This window comes from Alternaria hordeiaustralica, assembly GCF_023758085.1.
Source record: "Alternaria hordeiaustralica strain BMP 2776 chromosome Unknown scaffold_20, whole genome shotgun sequence".
In the NCBI taxonomy this organism is placed as follows: Eukaryota; Fungi; Ascomycota; class Dothideomycetes; order Pleosporales; family Pleosporaceae; genus Alternaria; species Alternaria hordeiaustralica.
In genome coordinates this window covers 384,678-400,164 of record NW_026056792.1, presented here as the reverse complement: position 1 = coordinate 400,164, position 15,487 = coordinate 384,678, and the positions used below count along the sequence as shown (strand labels likewise).

At 53.0% G+C, this 15,487-nt stretch overlaps 6 protein-coding genes and 1 non-coding gene across 7 annotated transcripts; 3 read left to right on the top strand and 4 right to left on the bottom strand.

The window, feature by feature from the left end:
• Nucleotides 1-1,178: 1,178 nt before the first annotated feature.
• J4E84_008231 (putative NRPS-like protein biosynthetic cluster) lies at nt 1,179-4,093 on the top strand (the record flags this gene model as incomplete). The annotated part of the gene is made up of 2 exons (XM_049390807.1): nt 1,179-1,187; nt 1,229-4,093. The coding sequence occupies 2 exons, from the start codon at nt 1,179-1,181 to the stop codon at nt 4,091-4,093; spliced, it is 2,874 nt and encodes a 957-aa protein (XP_049241514.1).
• A 307-nt stretch (nt 4,094-4,400) lies between these two features.
• J4E84_008230 (uncharacterized protein) lies at nt 4,401-6,153 on the bottom strand (the record flags this gene model as incomplete). Its single annotated transcript, XM_049390806.1, has 6 exons — nt 4,401-4,505; nt 4,583-4,992; nt 5,054-5,524; nt 5,605-5,995; nt 6,044-6,070; nt 6,124-6,153. 6 exons carry the CDS (start codon nt 6,151-6,153, stop codon nt 4,401-4,403), a joined length of 1,434 nt encoding a protein of 477 aa, XP_049241513.1.
• Nucleotides 6,154-7,085: 932 nt separating this feature from the next.
• On the bottom strand, nt 7,086-9,613 carry J4E84_008229 (uncharacterized protein; the record flags this gene model as incomplete). Its single annotated transcript, XM_049390805.1, has 5 exons — nt 7,086-7,845; nt 7,895-8,999; nt 9,053-9,286; nt 9,337-9,439; nt 9,494-9,613. The coding sequence occupies 5 exons, from the start codon at nt 9,611-9,613 to the stop codon at nt 7,086-7,088; spliced, it is 2,322 nt and encodes a 773-aa protein (XP_049241512.1).
• A 331-nt stretch (nt 9,614-9,944) lies between these two features.
• Nucleotides 9,945-10,667, top strand: J4E84_008228 (uncharacterized protein; the record flags this gene model as incomplete). The annotated part of the gene is made up of 1 exon (XM_049390804.1): nt 9,945-10,667. One exon carries the CDS (start codon nt 9,945-9,947, stop codon nt 10,665-10,667), a length of 723 nt encoding a protein of 240 aa, XP_049241511.1.
• A 269-nt stretch (nt 10,668-10,936) lies between these two features.
• Nucleotides 10,937-12,064, top strand: J4E84_008227 (uncharacterized protein; the record flags this gene model as incomplete). Its single annotated transcript, XM_049390803.1, has 4 exons — nt 10,937-11,224; nt 11,301-11,510; nt 11,566-11,884; nt 11,940-12,064. The coding sequence occupies 4 exons, from the start codon at nt 10,937-10,939 to the stop codon at nt 12,062-12,064; spliced, it is 942 nt and encodes a 313-aa protein (XP_049241510.1).
• Nucleotides 12,065-12,586: 522 nt separating this feature from the next.
• Nucleotides 12,587-12,676, bottom strand: J4E84_008226. The gene has a single exon. It is a non-coding gene; the product is annotated as a tRNA-Cys (tRNA).
• A 1,124-nt stretch (nt 12,677-13,800) lies between these two features.
• J4E84_008225 (uncharacterized protein) lies at nt 13,801-15,027 on the bottom strand (the record flags this gene model as incomplete). The annotated part of the gene is made up of 2 exons (XM_049390802.1): nt 13,801-14,855; nt 14,901-15,027. 2 exons carry the CDS (start codon nt 15,025-15,027, stop codon nt 13,801-13,803), a joined length of 1,182 nt encoding a protein of 393 aa, XP_049241509.1.
• Between the last annotated feature and the right edge of the window lie 460 nt (nt 15,028-15,487).

The window sequence follows — 15,487 nt, the reverse complement described above, 5'->3', positions numbered from 1 at the left end:
AACGAATGAATCACATATCTGGTAGAGTCGATCGCCCTTTCTGGTACCATGCATGCCCTCGCAAAGCAGAACCTGGTTGTATTTCGATAAGTTGCGTAGCCAACCATGCAGCGGAGCAAATCAGTAGGCGCTCTCGGTCCTGATGTCAATACCGAGGTTGAGAGTACAAGCAAAGGTGGCCATTGCGTCAAGAAGGGTGTCTCTTATCTTCGCACACCGCTTGCGATGTAGGTGCATACTATCCAGAGCTAGCATCGTATCTATTGCGGACCGAATGTAAAAACGTACACCTCACATTTCGGCGACACGAAAATTGGACCGAGGAACCGGCGAACGGGCAGACCAACACTCAACCTACTCCGAGAGTCTGGTGACATATGGTGCGGGGCATGGTGTACCGGACACATGCAGCTAGTACGCTACAAGAAAGTCTCAAAAGGTAGCTTATGGCCCACTACGTCTCATGGTCACGCCGACGTCCAATCCACCATTGTTATCCATCCTCCGGCCTTCAGAAATGAGCACAGCCATAATCTCCGAAACGAGCAACATGTCCCCGAAAGGTAGAACGAAGATCACTCGAGAAGAAGAAGATCAGATATGGTCTTGGAACGCTTCACTTCCGCCAACTCCTCACTTGACTATCACTCAAGTCTTCACCAAGCAAGTCAGCTGCTCCCCTGACGCGCCTGCGGTGGACGCACCAGACGGTACACTCACATACACGCAATTGGAAGACTACTCTACGCGTTTAGCCCAACATCTTCATACTATACTCGATGAAGCCACTGCCGGTGAAATCATCCCGATCTGTTTCGACAAATCTATCTGGCTAGTTGTCTGTATGATGGCTGTGTCGAAGGCGGGGATGGCGTACACGACGCTGGACCCTGGCAACCCAACGGAGCGGTTACATGCGTGCCTGGCCACTATAAGTCCTCGAGTAATGCTTGCCGAAGAAAAGTTCAACGAGAGGTTTCCGCGCGAAGTTGTCAGCAAGGTGGTCATCAATGTGCCAGAACTTTGCAGCAGCGATTTCGAGAGTGGGATGATCGGAGTGATAGACCTGCCAGTCGGCCTTCCGAATGATCTCGCTTATGTGTGTTTCACATCAGGATCGACGGGACTACCTAAAGTGGTTCAACATACGCAAAGCAGTGCGGTCTCTAATGTTATCCATGGTCATGGTTACGCAGCTAGTAGCCGCGTTCTCAACTTCGCCTCCCAGGCTTTTGCTGCGAGCATTGTCACGACTTTGAAGACGCTTTGTAACGGGGGTCTATTGATCCTACCACCAGAGCGAGAGCGCATGGGCGGTATAGCGAACTTCATCACCAGGAAGAAAATCACTCGGACCTTCCTTACACCAACGCTGCTGAACCTGCTGAAGCCAGAGGAAGTGGATTGCTTGCAGTTTTTGACCGTAGGGGGTGAGCCCGTAACTCAGCGACTCATCGATATTTGGGCGCCGCGGGTATCGCTTGTGGAGGCGATTGGCATGACGGAGGGCGTCGGTATTGCGAACGCCATCGATGTTAGCGGGAAGAAATGTAAAGCTCGCCAGTTTATGACGGGTTGCGCATGGATCGTTGACCAAGACGATGCGAATACACTAGCGCCGATCGGGGAAACGGGGGAACTTCTTTTTGAGGGACCAGCGCTATTCCAGGGATACCGCAACGACCCGGAAGCTAATACGAAGGCATTTATCGACGGGCCACCTGTATGGGCGAAAGCGAGGGGGGAGATGAGACCCAGAGTGATGTTTCGAACGGGAGATTTGGCAAAGTATATCGAAGATGGCGTTGTGCAGATTGTGGGAAGGAAAGATACGCGTGTCAAGTTACATGGGCAACGCTTTGAGTTGGGAGAGGTGGAGAAGTTGTTGTTGGACAGCCTCCCATCGGGTGTGACGGTCGCAGCGGAGATAGTCGAACCGACAACCGGAACTGGGCCAATGCTCGTCGCTTTCATACACGGGCTTGCAACAGACTTCTCTCACGAAGTCAGGCAGTTGAGAGAGAGATTGGCGGACAGTCTTCCGGATCACATGATACCGCGCGGATTTGTGGAACTCAAAGAACGGCCGTTAAACCCGTCTGGCAAACTCGATCGAAAGCTACTGCGGAGTCAGGCTGCCAGGATGTCGTTGGTTGATCTGGTGAAGCATGTTGGCGCTCTAAGCAAGTCTGAGCCAGTGACATTGCAGGAGCGAACGATGCAACGTCTATGGGCCTCAGTGCTCGGCCTTCCTGTAGAGTACATCGGTTTGCAGGACGATTTCTTCCATCTTGGCGGAGATTCCTTGCACTGTATCAAGCTCATCGCACAAGCACGGAAAGAGCAGGTCATTCTGTCAATCGAAGACATCCTGGTGAATCGAACTCTCCAGGCTATGAGTACATCGGCAAGGTTCGAGGTATGCGCTCAGTCGACTACGCTAGGCGGTGGATATACAGCGCACACGATAGAGACAGTCGCACCGGAGATCTCACAAGATGATGTCGACGCTGTTGCTCTGGCGACGGACTGGCAGGCCTGGTGTGTCGGGCAGGGTCTGCTCAAGTCACATGGCTGGCATGACTACATGATCTTCAAGTTCCCCAAAACACTGGATGTTGGAAGGTTGCAACGCGCTTGTCAACAGCTCATAAACCAACACGCCCTCCTACGGACGGTGTTCGTAGTGAAAGCAAGACAAACTTTCCAGGTCGTTCTCAAGGCCAAGGCTTTCCCCTTCCGGTTCACTGTGGAGCAGTCTAGTGACAGTCAGAATATGGACGGGCTTGTTAAGGAGGTCATTCAGCAGGATATGAAACGACACCGTCAACTCGGCGATACTTTGGTAGCTTTTACCCTTGTACATGATGCCACGACTAGCACAGCGCAACTGGTCCTTCGAATCTCCCACGCCCAGTACGACGCGCTCAGTCTCGACACATTGTGGCGCTCGCTCGAGGCTTTGTATTTTGACAGACCATTGGAAGTCATTCCTTTCACCGACTTCTGCGCAGAAGCAGTCTTAGCAAGCAGGAATTCTGAGACGTTCTGGAAGACAGCTCTGGCCAATAGCTCGATGAGCGAAGTTCGTGCTCACACTCGCCCTAGCGTGGACTGCCCTATCAACGGCGCCGTCAAGATTTCCGTTCCCTTGGTAGATCTGAAGACTTCGGGTTACACGAGCGCAACCGCTGTTCTTGCCTCATGGTCGATCGTGCTGTCGAAGCTTACGGGTCAGGACTCTGTCGTATTCGGGTGCATCATTTCTGGAAGACACATGATGATGTCCAACGTATCGGATATCCTCGGCCCATGCATGAACGTCATACCTTTGCGCACGGATGTCGTTTCAACCGCAAAAGCTTCTTCGCTTCTCGATGCGACTCAAAGCAACTATCTGAAGTCGCTGCAGCATGGCCATATTGGACACCATCACATCATAGAGAAGTGCACCAATTGGCCTCGATGGACACGATTCTCGACAGTCGTGAACCATCTCAGCTTCGGGTCGATCGAGCAGCCATTTCCAGAACTTGGCGGGTGCGCATTCGATGTGTACGAACCGGAGCATGACAAAGCCGACCTATGGCTACAAACATCTGCTCGCGACAACAAGCTAGAAGTCGAACTGAGATACTCGCAACAGGCTTTCTCGGAAGATCGGGTTAAAGCGGTGTTGAGCGGCTTCGTTCAAACTTACGAACAGCTGCCTCATTTATTGGAACAGAAACTGTCAGACATCCTTGCTCAATTCGATCTGGCTGCATTCCAGCACAATCTGGTCAGCCCCCGTCAAGCTAGAAAGCAGGCACCAAGGCCTGGGACAGAAGATACAAAGATCTTGGAGGAAGTAGTTTGTTCAGCTTGGGAGTCGGTGTTGGGATCAGACTTCAGGTCGTCTCCTGGTTTCACACACCAAACTCCGTTCTACGAAATATGGGGCAACAGCATTGCTGCTGCCGCTCTTGCTTGTGAATACTCCAAGCGGGGATTTGCTACAAGTATTGAGGAACTGCTTGATTTCCCGTCTGTTGCAGAGACTATTGCTCTTCTCTCAACCCGCACAAAGGGCGATGCTGAGAAAGTCACTTAGCCTGCTGCACAACGAGCTTTTTGACATAGATAGTGCATTCATATCACAATAGACGTCGGCTTTTGATGAAACCTCGAGTATGAACCAATGTCGTGCTACAATGAGATGAAGATGTTTGCAGCCTGGAATGCGCAGCATGAGTCGTCCGGAAAAAAGGTGGCGTCCAATTTCGACTACTTACTGCACCTGCATGAATAAACTGAGGACCAGGCGAATATCGAGAGAGCTTACTGAAACAAGTCCACCTGTATTCTTGCATCAAGAGTCCATGTATAGAGCAGAGTTGATGGAACCTCGACTGCAGACCTCATGAACTTCTCCGGCCATAGGGCTCAAATGGAAAAATCGCCGCAATGCCTGCCATGAGGATGTACAACGCGGCGCAAATATATATCGGGACAGCGGTTCCCGTCTTTGCCGCCAGTCAGCGCGAACCCAGCCATTCGGAGTCATCTCAAACATGACAGGTTCAGTGAAGAGCAGACTTACATCAGCGACCGTCGCAATAACGGCACTCAAGATTCCCATAACCCTGTTCCAGGCAATCGCGATCCCGTTGCCGGTACCTCTGTGCGCACTAGGCAGCACCTCCGGCGTATAAGCGTACAGCGTGCCATAGTAGATATTTAAACAGAAGTTGATGATGCATGTGAACGCCACATTCTGAACAGCAGTCCTGACCTGCGTGTACGCGAAGAAGAAAGCCATGGTGACCAATGCTCCAATAACCATGGTATACTTACGACCAAGGCGCGTATGACACATGTAGCCCGCTAGCACAGGTCCCCAAATCCCGCTAAAGTTCACGAGGGTGTAGTTGCGCCAAGTGATGTAGGGTGATGGTTCACCGAAGGCGGCGCCGCGAGAGGAGAGGTAGGCGGGGAGGAAGACATTGTAGACTAAACAAAGGTGTACAAAGTCAGCGTATGTCTCACATGCAGTTCGCACAGAGACACTTACGGGGGTAGGCGAGGCCTATCAATGTCCACGAGAGCCAGATCAACGATGTGCTAATACCTATTCGCTTCGTGGAATACAGGCCGCGGAGGTGCATATTGATCTCTCCCAAGCCCCATTTACTCTGATTTCCACGTGCAGCGATACGATCTACGGTGCCACAGTCTTGCATCTGGATGACGGTGAGACTACAAGGTCGATTGTATTTGGTGGCAATGAAGTGGAGGGTTTCGACGCACTCGGCGTCTTTACCTTCGCTGACGAGGAATTTGGGAGTCTCCTTGAGACGGATGATGGTGATGCGGAGAATAGACATTACAAAAACCAAGGATCCAGAAGCGTACCATACGTAGCGCCAACCTTGGTTGTTAGACTTTGTACAGGGGCCTGCCGTGGGATCGAGGGATGGGTCTGCGCAGCTAAAATTTGGAAGGAAGGCCCAGGCAAAAAAGCCAGCTACGAGCTGACCAATGCCTAGTCAGAGTGTTAGTACTTAGGCTTATAGATGCCATCCCTCGGAGAAGAAAACAGCGGAAGATTGGGGATATATATACCCCACCAAGCTGCCATGAGCGTAAGCATCCACTGCCTATAGCTAGGCAGATACTCCAAGAACACTGCCGTATCCAACACCAAATTCCCTCCGGCGCCAAAAGCACTCAAACATACGAACAAGCCCAAGACTTCCCAATTTGGGCTTGCTCCAGCCACAATTGCAAAGATCGAGCAAATCAGCAAACTAACGTTAAACGCTGTCTTTCGGCCGATGATATCGGCTGATAAGCCCCAGAATAAGGCTCCCGTGAGCATTCCGACGTAAGCAGCGATGGTCAGGCCGTTTCGGTAGGAAGGCTTGAACTCAAGGGCGGCTTGCGCGGCGATGACGGACTGAATGAGTAGGATGAGGGAGTCAACGGCGTAGCCAAAACCATTCAGGACAAAGAGCTAAGCCTTATTAGAAATGCTCAAAGATGTCAGAGACACATCAAGTACCTTCCATTGATACGTCGTGAAACCGATCTGGGGACTGTAATCAGTACACACCCACAAGAGTCTTCTCTCAACAAGCTTACCTCATCGATCGCATTGTTAACCAGATGCATTTTGGCATTTAGCACAGGATCAGTGAGTTGTAAGATGTCGTCTTTACCCAAGCTACTCGTTTCACCGCAGGCGTGCTGGTGTTCAACATCGTGCTCGTGCTCTTGCACTTTCCCGTCGTGAACTTTGCTCTGATCGTCCATCTTACTATACCACACCTCAATCTCCGAATGCACTGTACAAAATTTCCAACTCTTTGCAAATGTGAGAGGTGCACGCGACGACTGGGAAGAAAGAGAAAGGCCAAATAGAGGGGCACCGAGTGTAAGGTAGATCCATGTATCTTGCTGGCACTTGCAGCGAAGGACAAGACTATTCCGATGCTGTGCCCAATGCAACGTCCGAACTCACCACGTTGTTCGCCTGGTCCGAACGGCTGCACCAATGGCAACAACCCAAGGAATGCGCTTGTCAGCTGGTAGCTACGCTTTGATTGGTCGGCATCATAATCGGCTGTTCGTGACAGGGGTATAAGCTGAGGCGATCGCTCTTGGAAATCCTTGGGTTGTGATACGGGCGATACCAACGTGGGAAGGTGCGAACGAGCACAAGAACGTTCCGTCGAATCGGCAGTCGACCATTCTCGAGTTGCGCGCAACGTCTCTGAGCACGGAGATGGCCTCAGTGGCGTGAAATCTGCAATACCAACTGGGCCACCTAGGGAGATGAGTTCAGGTCTTCCCATCTGCAATGTATATGTATTTGACTTGACTATAATCTGTATTGTGGAGTACGACTACGTGCACCTTCGTGCAGTGAGAATTGTGGTATAATCGTGATGGCGCCCCACTGTTACAACATTAGCAAGGAAAGAAAGGAATCTGTACATGATATCGCCGTAAATATAGCCCTGGTATCCTAAACGCCTTGCTGAAGACAAGATGTACACAATGATGAAATGCATCGGAAACAAGAGGATCCCATGTAATAGTTCCTACTGCCCGGGTGTTTGTGTCGGAGTACTCTCTTCGGTGCTGGCAATAGCACTGTCGCCTTCCGCGACCATTGTGACCGGTGTTGGTGTAATCCTTCGTCGCTTACTCTCTCGCGCATCTGCATCAACTTCCGGCATAGCATACAAATCTCGTTTCTTGGAAGTCGAAGATGCATCGTCGCGGTCTGACTCGCTCATTTCGCTTTCTCTTCGCCCAACATGGGCAGTGCTTGGTACCCCGCTGACCGAGCTACTTGCACTGTGCGTCGTGCCCTGGCCGTGAGCTGGGGTCAGAGGCGGTGTCCACATCGGTACAGGTCCAGAATTGGCAGCAGCAATACTAGGCACTGATGACATAGCCGGCGTTGGGGCGTTCATGTTGCTTTGGTCACCTGCACCGGGCGCAAAGGATGAAGCAGTAGCAATACTGGATACCGAATTGCTTCTTGTGGGACTTCCAGGCCTTGCGGGAACAAAAGAGCTCGGAGAGGCCGGGAAGCCTGCAGAGGGTTGCCTCTGCATTGGTGGTGCAGTAGCCGTTGTGGTGCCCGGCATGGTTCCGTTTGTTGGTGTAGGAGTCGGGGTAGAGTTGTTTGATGTGTGCCCCCCCGTGGTGTTGATGGCAGCAGGTGTCTGCTGTGGTCGGCTATGAACAGCTAAAGGACCCGTGTACTTGTCGCCGAGTTCGCCAGGAGCAAATGTGATGGATGAGCAAAAGCCATCCGACGAGGTCATCAGCAGCATGGAGCCGTCATTTGACCTATTGAATGGTAAGTGAACTGGGAGTCAAAGCGGGCCTCGGCACGTACCAGGTGATGTCTGTAAAGGTAGCAAAGTGCAAGTTGCTGACGATGCATAGGGGCTTCTGTTGCTGCGTATCGTAGATGTGGATAGCGTCTTGTGTTGCGACAGCATACATCATGCGATAAGGCAGTGTAAAGGCAGACGGAGGCCCGGGGGGCAGGCCGGATTGAGCGGATGCTTCGCCATCGGCGGGCTTGGGCGACGGCGCTGATAGGCTAGGCGAGGGAGAAGGCGCACTCGTGATGGGCGGGGGGTCCATGGATGAATGCGAGGTAGGGGGCTTGGAGGGCATGACCGGATCAGGCAGAGAAGGAATCTCATCGTCCATATTTGAAGTATCGATGGTGATGTGCCTGGTGGGTGGGACAGACTGGCGCAGGGTATAGTAGACGGGCGAGCAACGGACGGCGACCGAGGGCTTCTTGTGGCCGGGCAGATAGGCGACGGGTGGCTTGTTGAGGCCGGCCCGGGTATATATGTAAACTGTATTCGTGATGTCGTCGGTCTGCTTGGCTTCAGCAACGGACGCATGCACGGCCTTGTATTGGCCTGCCGGCGTGAACAACAAGCTGCCGTCCGGGGCAAATGTAAGACGTCGGAAGAAGGACGTCAGGGTCTCGTTGAAGTAGAGGGGCGCGTTGCGGAGGCCCATGGGGCCCATGGTGCCAATGCTGGGGGAGTTTGGCATGACGGCGGGCAGGGGCATGGACGGAGCGGGCGAGGCGGAGCGGCGCATGGATGGAGAGGAGCCGAAGGACGAACGACGGCTGTGCGAGGTCGGCGGCGGATGCATCGTGGGCAGGGCCAGCGACTGGGGCGTGCCGGGCATCGACGGCACGGGCGAGCCGATTGCCATGGCAGCATCAGCGGCAAAGGCGCGGCTGCCGAAGTCTGGGGGCGCCGGGCTGTTGGAAGAAACGCGGCGGGCGGGCAGGTCCATCTTGGTGACCTTGCTGTGCTGGGCCAGCGAGAAGTGGCCGTCCTTGTTCTTCAGGGTGTAGATGTGGACGGAGCGGTCCGACGACTGGGTTGCAATGTACTCGTTCATGGGGTCCCAGGCAACGCCCTGGACGTAGTGGTTGTGCTCGGCAATCTGCCGCACGATGCTTCCTAGACATGATTGAGCAGCTATCGGGGACGTGGTGGCTGGGCACGGGGCGTACCAGTGTGAGCGTTGTAGATGCGGGCAATGTTGTCCATGCTGCCTGTGATGAAGAAGACGCCGTCAGGGGACCAGGCCAGGTCGTAGATCTCGGAGCCTATGGACCTGCACATGGCCTTGACTCGCCACGTCTCCTTGTCTTCGAGGCCCTCGTCCAAGTTGTGCGCCGCCTGCTTCTCGGCGGGGACCCAGAGCAGCACGTTGCCGTCGTCGCCGGCGCTCGCGAGCATCTCGCCTAGGGCACGTCAGTTGCTGCTCTCTCTTGCACGTGGGCCGGAGGCGTACCCCGTGGACACCATCGCACCACGTTGACGGCCTGCGTGTGCTTGGCCAGAGTCGACAGGTAGGAGACGGTGCGCTCCTCGCCGTGCGCCTCGACGCTCCAGAGCTGTTGTACAGGTCAGCGCAAGTCCATGCTGCTCGCGGGGAGGGGCTGCCGCACCCGCACGTTGTTGTCGCCGCCCGCTGTCGCCAGGCGTCCCTTGCCGTGGGGCTCAAAGTGCGCCGAGTAGATGGGCGCGTTCTCGTTGTGCCAGGACACCAGGAGCGGAGCAGCCTTCATCGTCGCTGGGGCCGCTGCTCATTCCGCACACAGGCGCAGGCGTAGGGCGTCCGTGGGTGCTGGCTGCACGTGACGGGTCGTGATGTTGGCGGGAGGAGGGCAGGGCATGCGGGTGAGGCTCTGGGCTGGCGGTGCGGAGGGCAGATGGATGGTTTGCCTGTGTCTCCGGGTGCCCAGGTGGTTGGAGCGCGGACGTTCCGCGTCTGCTCCTAGCCGCATCGGGAAAGCTCTTTGGTTTTGGTTTCACTGTAGCCACCAGCGCCCGTCCAGCCTCCCACACGCCGGCCCTCATGTAGATCCTGCAAACACAGGCAACCCGCCTGCATCCACCATGGCAGACGACGCTGCCGCCCGCCTCGAAACCGAGCTGCTGCTGCTAGATGCCATGTATCCCCACCAGACGCACTATCATCCCAAGTCACGGGAATTGAGCTTCTCCCAAGATGATCGTGCCTCGCTCCTTCTTCGCTTGCCCGAGTCGTATCCGGCATCAGGGTCGCCCGACATCATCTCTGCGACTGACGCAGCCAAGCACGACCTGCGGACGCGCATTAGAGATGCCGTCACAGGGCTTGGGCTGGCCCAAGGCGAAGAGGCCCTCGATGCCATCCTCGCTGCCTTTCGGCACATGCTCGATTCTGCTCCTGCTGAATCACACAGCGGCTCGACCGCAGGGGCCAACCAGAGTCTAGACACCTCCAAGACAGTCATTGTATGGCTGCACCATCTTCTCAATACCAACAAACGCAAACTTGCACTCTCACCTCCGTCTTCAGTGCCACCCGTGTCTGGGCTCACCAAGCCTGGATATCCTGGCTTGCTTGTCTACTCCGGCCCCTCCCCAGCTGTCACAGAGCATATCAACACACTAAAAGCACAGAACTGGCAAGCGTTCCAGGTACGGTATGAAGAAGCAGAGCTCTGGCACTTTGCACATGGTGCCGGCGTCAGAGAGATGGAGACCATGAGCCATGTCGTCAAGGGCGTCGAAACAGAAGGAGCCATTGGGGCAACGCAGAAAGAGGAGCTTCTCAAAGCTATCGGTATCAAATAAACATCCCACCAGTTCTCTGCTACACTTCTTCCAAAGGCGCCCTCTTATTTTTTGACGTGACCCCTGGCTCAAGTAATCGTTAGGACCTCCGCTTATGGTCTCCATCTGTACTTTCGTGGTGACGTGGTGTACCTTGGATGTACGAAGGAGCAACATGTCATTCGAGGTTGGCCCGAGCGCGCCAGTCCGCATCCCAAATCATCGAAAGTCTGCCGCAGCACCATTTCGCAACACCACGGCGTCATACAGTCTCCAATATCAACACCCCAATGGCTGCACCAATGAAATGCATGGCCACGGCTGTGAGGAGTATTTCAGGTCCACGAGCGGCGCGCGTTCCGCATCGAACATTCGCCTTTAGCACATCGAGTCCGGTCGCATCGTCGCGGAAACCATCAGCGGGCAACGCAACGTGTCGGAGGGAATTACAGACAACGCGCATTGGACCAAGGAACGCTGCAAGTAGCTGCCAAGGACACACAAGGGGTTTTTCGCATTCGACACCACGGAGCAAGCTCAAGACAATAGATCAGATCCGGGCCAGGAACAAGGGCGGGGTACGTTTCGATATCCAAGGAGCTATGTACCAGGTGGGAGTACTTAGACGCCCGATCAAAGGCTAACGCTTCGTAGCCATTCAATCTCACAGCAGCCATCCTCTTCGTCGCAGCAGGCGGAGGATTATGGGCCTACTTCACATACGAGAAAGAGCGCATGGCAAGAAAGCGAATCGCCGAGCAAACAAAGGGTATCGGAAAGCCTAAAGTAGGCGGTCCATTCCACCTCCAAGACCACAATGGCCAGCCATTCAGCAACGAGGATATGCTAGGCAAATACTCTCTCGTACGGCATCGCCCTCGACCCAGTGTGAGCATTTATACTAACAACAGTGTCGTAGGTCTACTTTGGTTTCACTCACTGTCCCGACATCTGCCCCGACGAGCTCGACAAAATGGCTCTCATGTACGACAAAGTCGTCGCCGAATGCGGAAACGTCATCCTCCCCGTCATGATCACATGCGATCCTGCACGCGACAACCCCAAGGTGCTCAAGGAATACCTGGCAGAGTTCCATCCTGACTTCATCGGCTTGACGGGCACCCACGAGGAGATCAAGGATACATGTAAAGCGTATCGCGTGTACTTCAGCACCCCCAAGGACGTCAAGCCTGGCCAAGACTACCTGGTTGATCACAGTATCTACTTCTATTTGATGGGTATGTTGTCTTGCTGTCATCAGGTTGCACGTACATAGGCTAACAGATCTACCAGACCCAGAAGGCGATTTTGTCGAAGCCATCGGGCGCAACTTCACGGCGGAACAGGCTGCGAAGGTCATCTCAGACCACATCAAGGATTGGGAAAAGCCGTTGAAGAAAGAGACGAGATGGGAGTAGACGAATGCGCATTGAAGGTTGGAGATGCGAGTGGCTCGTGTGACTTGCATGCTATAGAACGTGAGAAGGACGTGCGAGTCACACCAGGTGCAGGGAGAAATGTATATATACTTTTGTAAGAATACGGTGAGTGGGGCTTATACTATGCCATGTGTGCAGGTGTGTAGATTACTTGTCTGAATACCCATATTACAAGGACATAGCATTTCGCTGTAAATGCAACACGTTCGTGAGTGAGCTGTCGCTATGCATCCTGTCTTCTCTTTCCAGGGTACAGGTCTGTACTCTTTGATACTAAAACTCATGTGTGCGATACGCTGTACACATTAAAATACATAAAGCTGTCTCTGTGACCTTTCAGTAGAGAATACAGCAAGTGTCTATGTTGAAAAAAAATGAAGAAAGAAGGCGGACGTATGCTTCCGTGGAAATGCATTAAGAACAAGATATGTTGCTTTTATAGCCTCAGAGAGACGAATGCACCTGTGTCAAAAAAGAAAGATAGCCGGGCAAAAAGAAACAAGGGCCGAACCGGAGTCGAACCGGTGACTTCGGGAAGGCGGTTTTTTGGGTTAACTGCAGTCCTACACTCTACCACTGAGTTACCGGCCCATCGAAGAACATGTGGAGGATTTTGAAAATAGTTAAAATATAGCCTACTAAATTTGAGCCCGATCATTGACTTATCCACGGCCCCCTTATCTAACCCACCCACGTGGTGTCCTCATCGATACATTTGCTAGCACGCCACCTGCCTTGCACCTTGGCTCCGCAAGAGCAGTATCAAGCATCCGCCATGCTGACTCTGCCGGAAACCGTCCACCTACAAATGTTCGGTCAGACATTCTACAACGCAGTTACATTAGTTACATAAACTAGGGCATATCCTGGCGCAGAGAGATCCATACTAAACGATTGGGCTTTTCTTCTGGATGCATCGCCTATGATGCACCCGGCAATGCGATGTAACGTGTGTCGTTGCTTTGCACTTAGGAGAAAAATAGTTGTCACGGTATTTCAATGTAGCCGTACCCTCTGCCTGCATTTGAAAGCATATCAAGCTATTCCAACGCGTATTGGACTGTCAGACTAAGGATGTGGTCCGTCTTTGCCTCGGATTAGAGCCTGGGTTTGGTCGGGCAAGTTATCGTTATAGCACCTCGGTATACGGTAAGATCTTGATTTGGTGCAACTATTTTTCAGCACAAGTGCGATGGCTTTGATAATGGACTGATTGCTGAAAGGCAGCTGCAGTAACAACGTTGAAGGGTGCATTTAGATTGCTTCTATTCTTTTTCCCCGGACAAGTACATTGAAGAAAACCCATGAGTCAACCAGCACAACGAACGGCAAGGGTGAGGCCTAAACGCCCAAGAAAATGATGAGAACTCTTATGCTGCATCTCTATAGATACTTCAATCTTGTTCGCAGTTGATGGCTGCTTATTACCTAGGTAGTGTTCCGGTGCACAACGTCCTGTAAGACTACGATTAAAGAAACGACCTTGGGATGCAGCATAGCAGTTGCCCTGTTTTGGCATCTGATTGGATACGCGTGTTGAACACAAATGATATCCTCAAGGTGTGCTTTCGTTCAGAACCACTACAGCCTTCGCAAAAGCGAGGCTATCCCCCTCAGTGAATACAGATAGCAGGAAACTGAAATGGCTTTACTAATTGCAAGGTTACGTCAGACAAAGAATCGTATGTCTTGGCTGGGTTCCACCACCTCCAGTCTCATGAATGTATCCTGCTCTTGATCGCTTCTACAATACTCTTCAGACCACTCAGTCTGGCCTCTCTCGTCTCCCCAAGGTATAAGCTTGCAACAGGCCATGCATGAATACCTCCCGGCTCTTCCCAGCTGTCTACCTCTTTTCCGGTCTTTTCCAATAAGCTGATCAGGCGCCTTGTCTCCGGCCCAAGCACTTCTTCACTACCATATAGGAAATACCATCCTTGTTCAGGACTAGCCTCTCTCCACTTATTCAAATCTCTGCACGTTCCGGGTGAAACGAATGGATCATCTGCTGACACCTTGCTGCCGATGTATTGACGGCCGTATAGCTCCAACGATGAACTGTTGAGATAGTCGGATTCTGTGTTTCGATTTTCGCGCGATAGAATCGTGACCCACGGGCTGATCATGATGGCAAGGCCAGGTTTCTGATGTCGCAAGTCCGTGTGGTCAGACATGTATAGCAGAAAGCTCAAGATGAGGGTTGCGCCCGCAGAGTCTCCACCCACGACGACACGAACTGAAGATTGAGCTAGCGATAGAACGTATTCGTAGCCTGCGACCGTCTCGTGGAGTTGGGTAGGGTATGTAGCGTCTGGGACGAGCGTGTATTCCAAAGCGAATAGAGCCGGATTGCTGTACCCAGCGTTCTTGAGCATTGCAACCCAAGCGAGTAGAAACTCCATATAGAAGAAACTACTCCCCATGGAAAAGCCACCTCCATGACAATAGTACACAATTACATCTGGCTGCTCTTGCTGGTTGTGCACTATCCATACACCTCTGAAGTTTGGTCTTTTAATCTCAGTCCACCTGATAGGACTGGTGACGATGCCGTGTCTCAGCATACGAAACCTCAAGAAAGGGAGTGACACGGCTTTGGAAAAAAAGACACGCCCCAGAAAGGCGGGCATGTTGGCGAATGCATAGCGAACGAAACGGATGACCAAGTCCTGGAAAGGCGTTGCCTTCTGCACGAAAGGGGCACGATGTTGATGTGATACGAAGAAGCGTTCACGAATGAACTGGTACGGTATAGCGACGGCTTTGGGAGCTGTGAGTATTAGTATGCCCACGTACATGACATGTTGTAGCTTACCCAGAGATGGCAGGGCTGGTATCAGCCATGTCAAGAGTGGCAGGAGCCCAATCTGGACTAACAATTGAGGAGCGAGAAAGACGAGGAAAGCTATGCAGTCCAGATAAGAAATTTGACTCAGTATCATCTTTACAGAGTAGAGGATGGACAAAGTATCTCAGCCACGAGCACGCCTAGCGACACCGACCGTTCAGGACTGGAATAGCGATGACGCTGACAAGGGTCCGGCTAAGCCACAATCGCTTAGCGCCACATCTAACGGTTCGCATTGATTATGCTTTCCCTGAGCTTCGGCTGGGCAACCTGCGAACCTCTGGAAGACGTGAAGCCGGAGTCACATCAGGCGGAGCAACACCCAAACACTGACTTGCTCAAACTAGGCACGGAGCGGTTCGCACGTGACGGAAATTAGCGGAGCTGCGCACGGACCCGTCGGTCGGTCGCGACTTCCAGAAAACTTCCGCGACTCACTTAGCTGTCACTCCGCAAACACGTCTGTCCGCGCCTGCAAACAAGCCTGCCTGCTTGCCTGCGCCTGCATCGAGGGGCTCTCTTACTTCCATCTTTCCTTGTCTCTCATCCGCCAT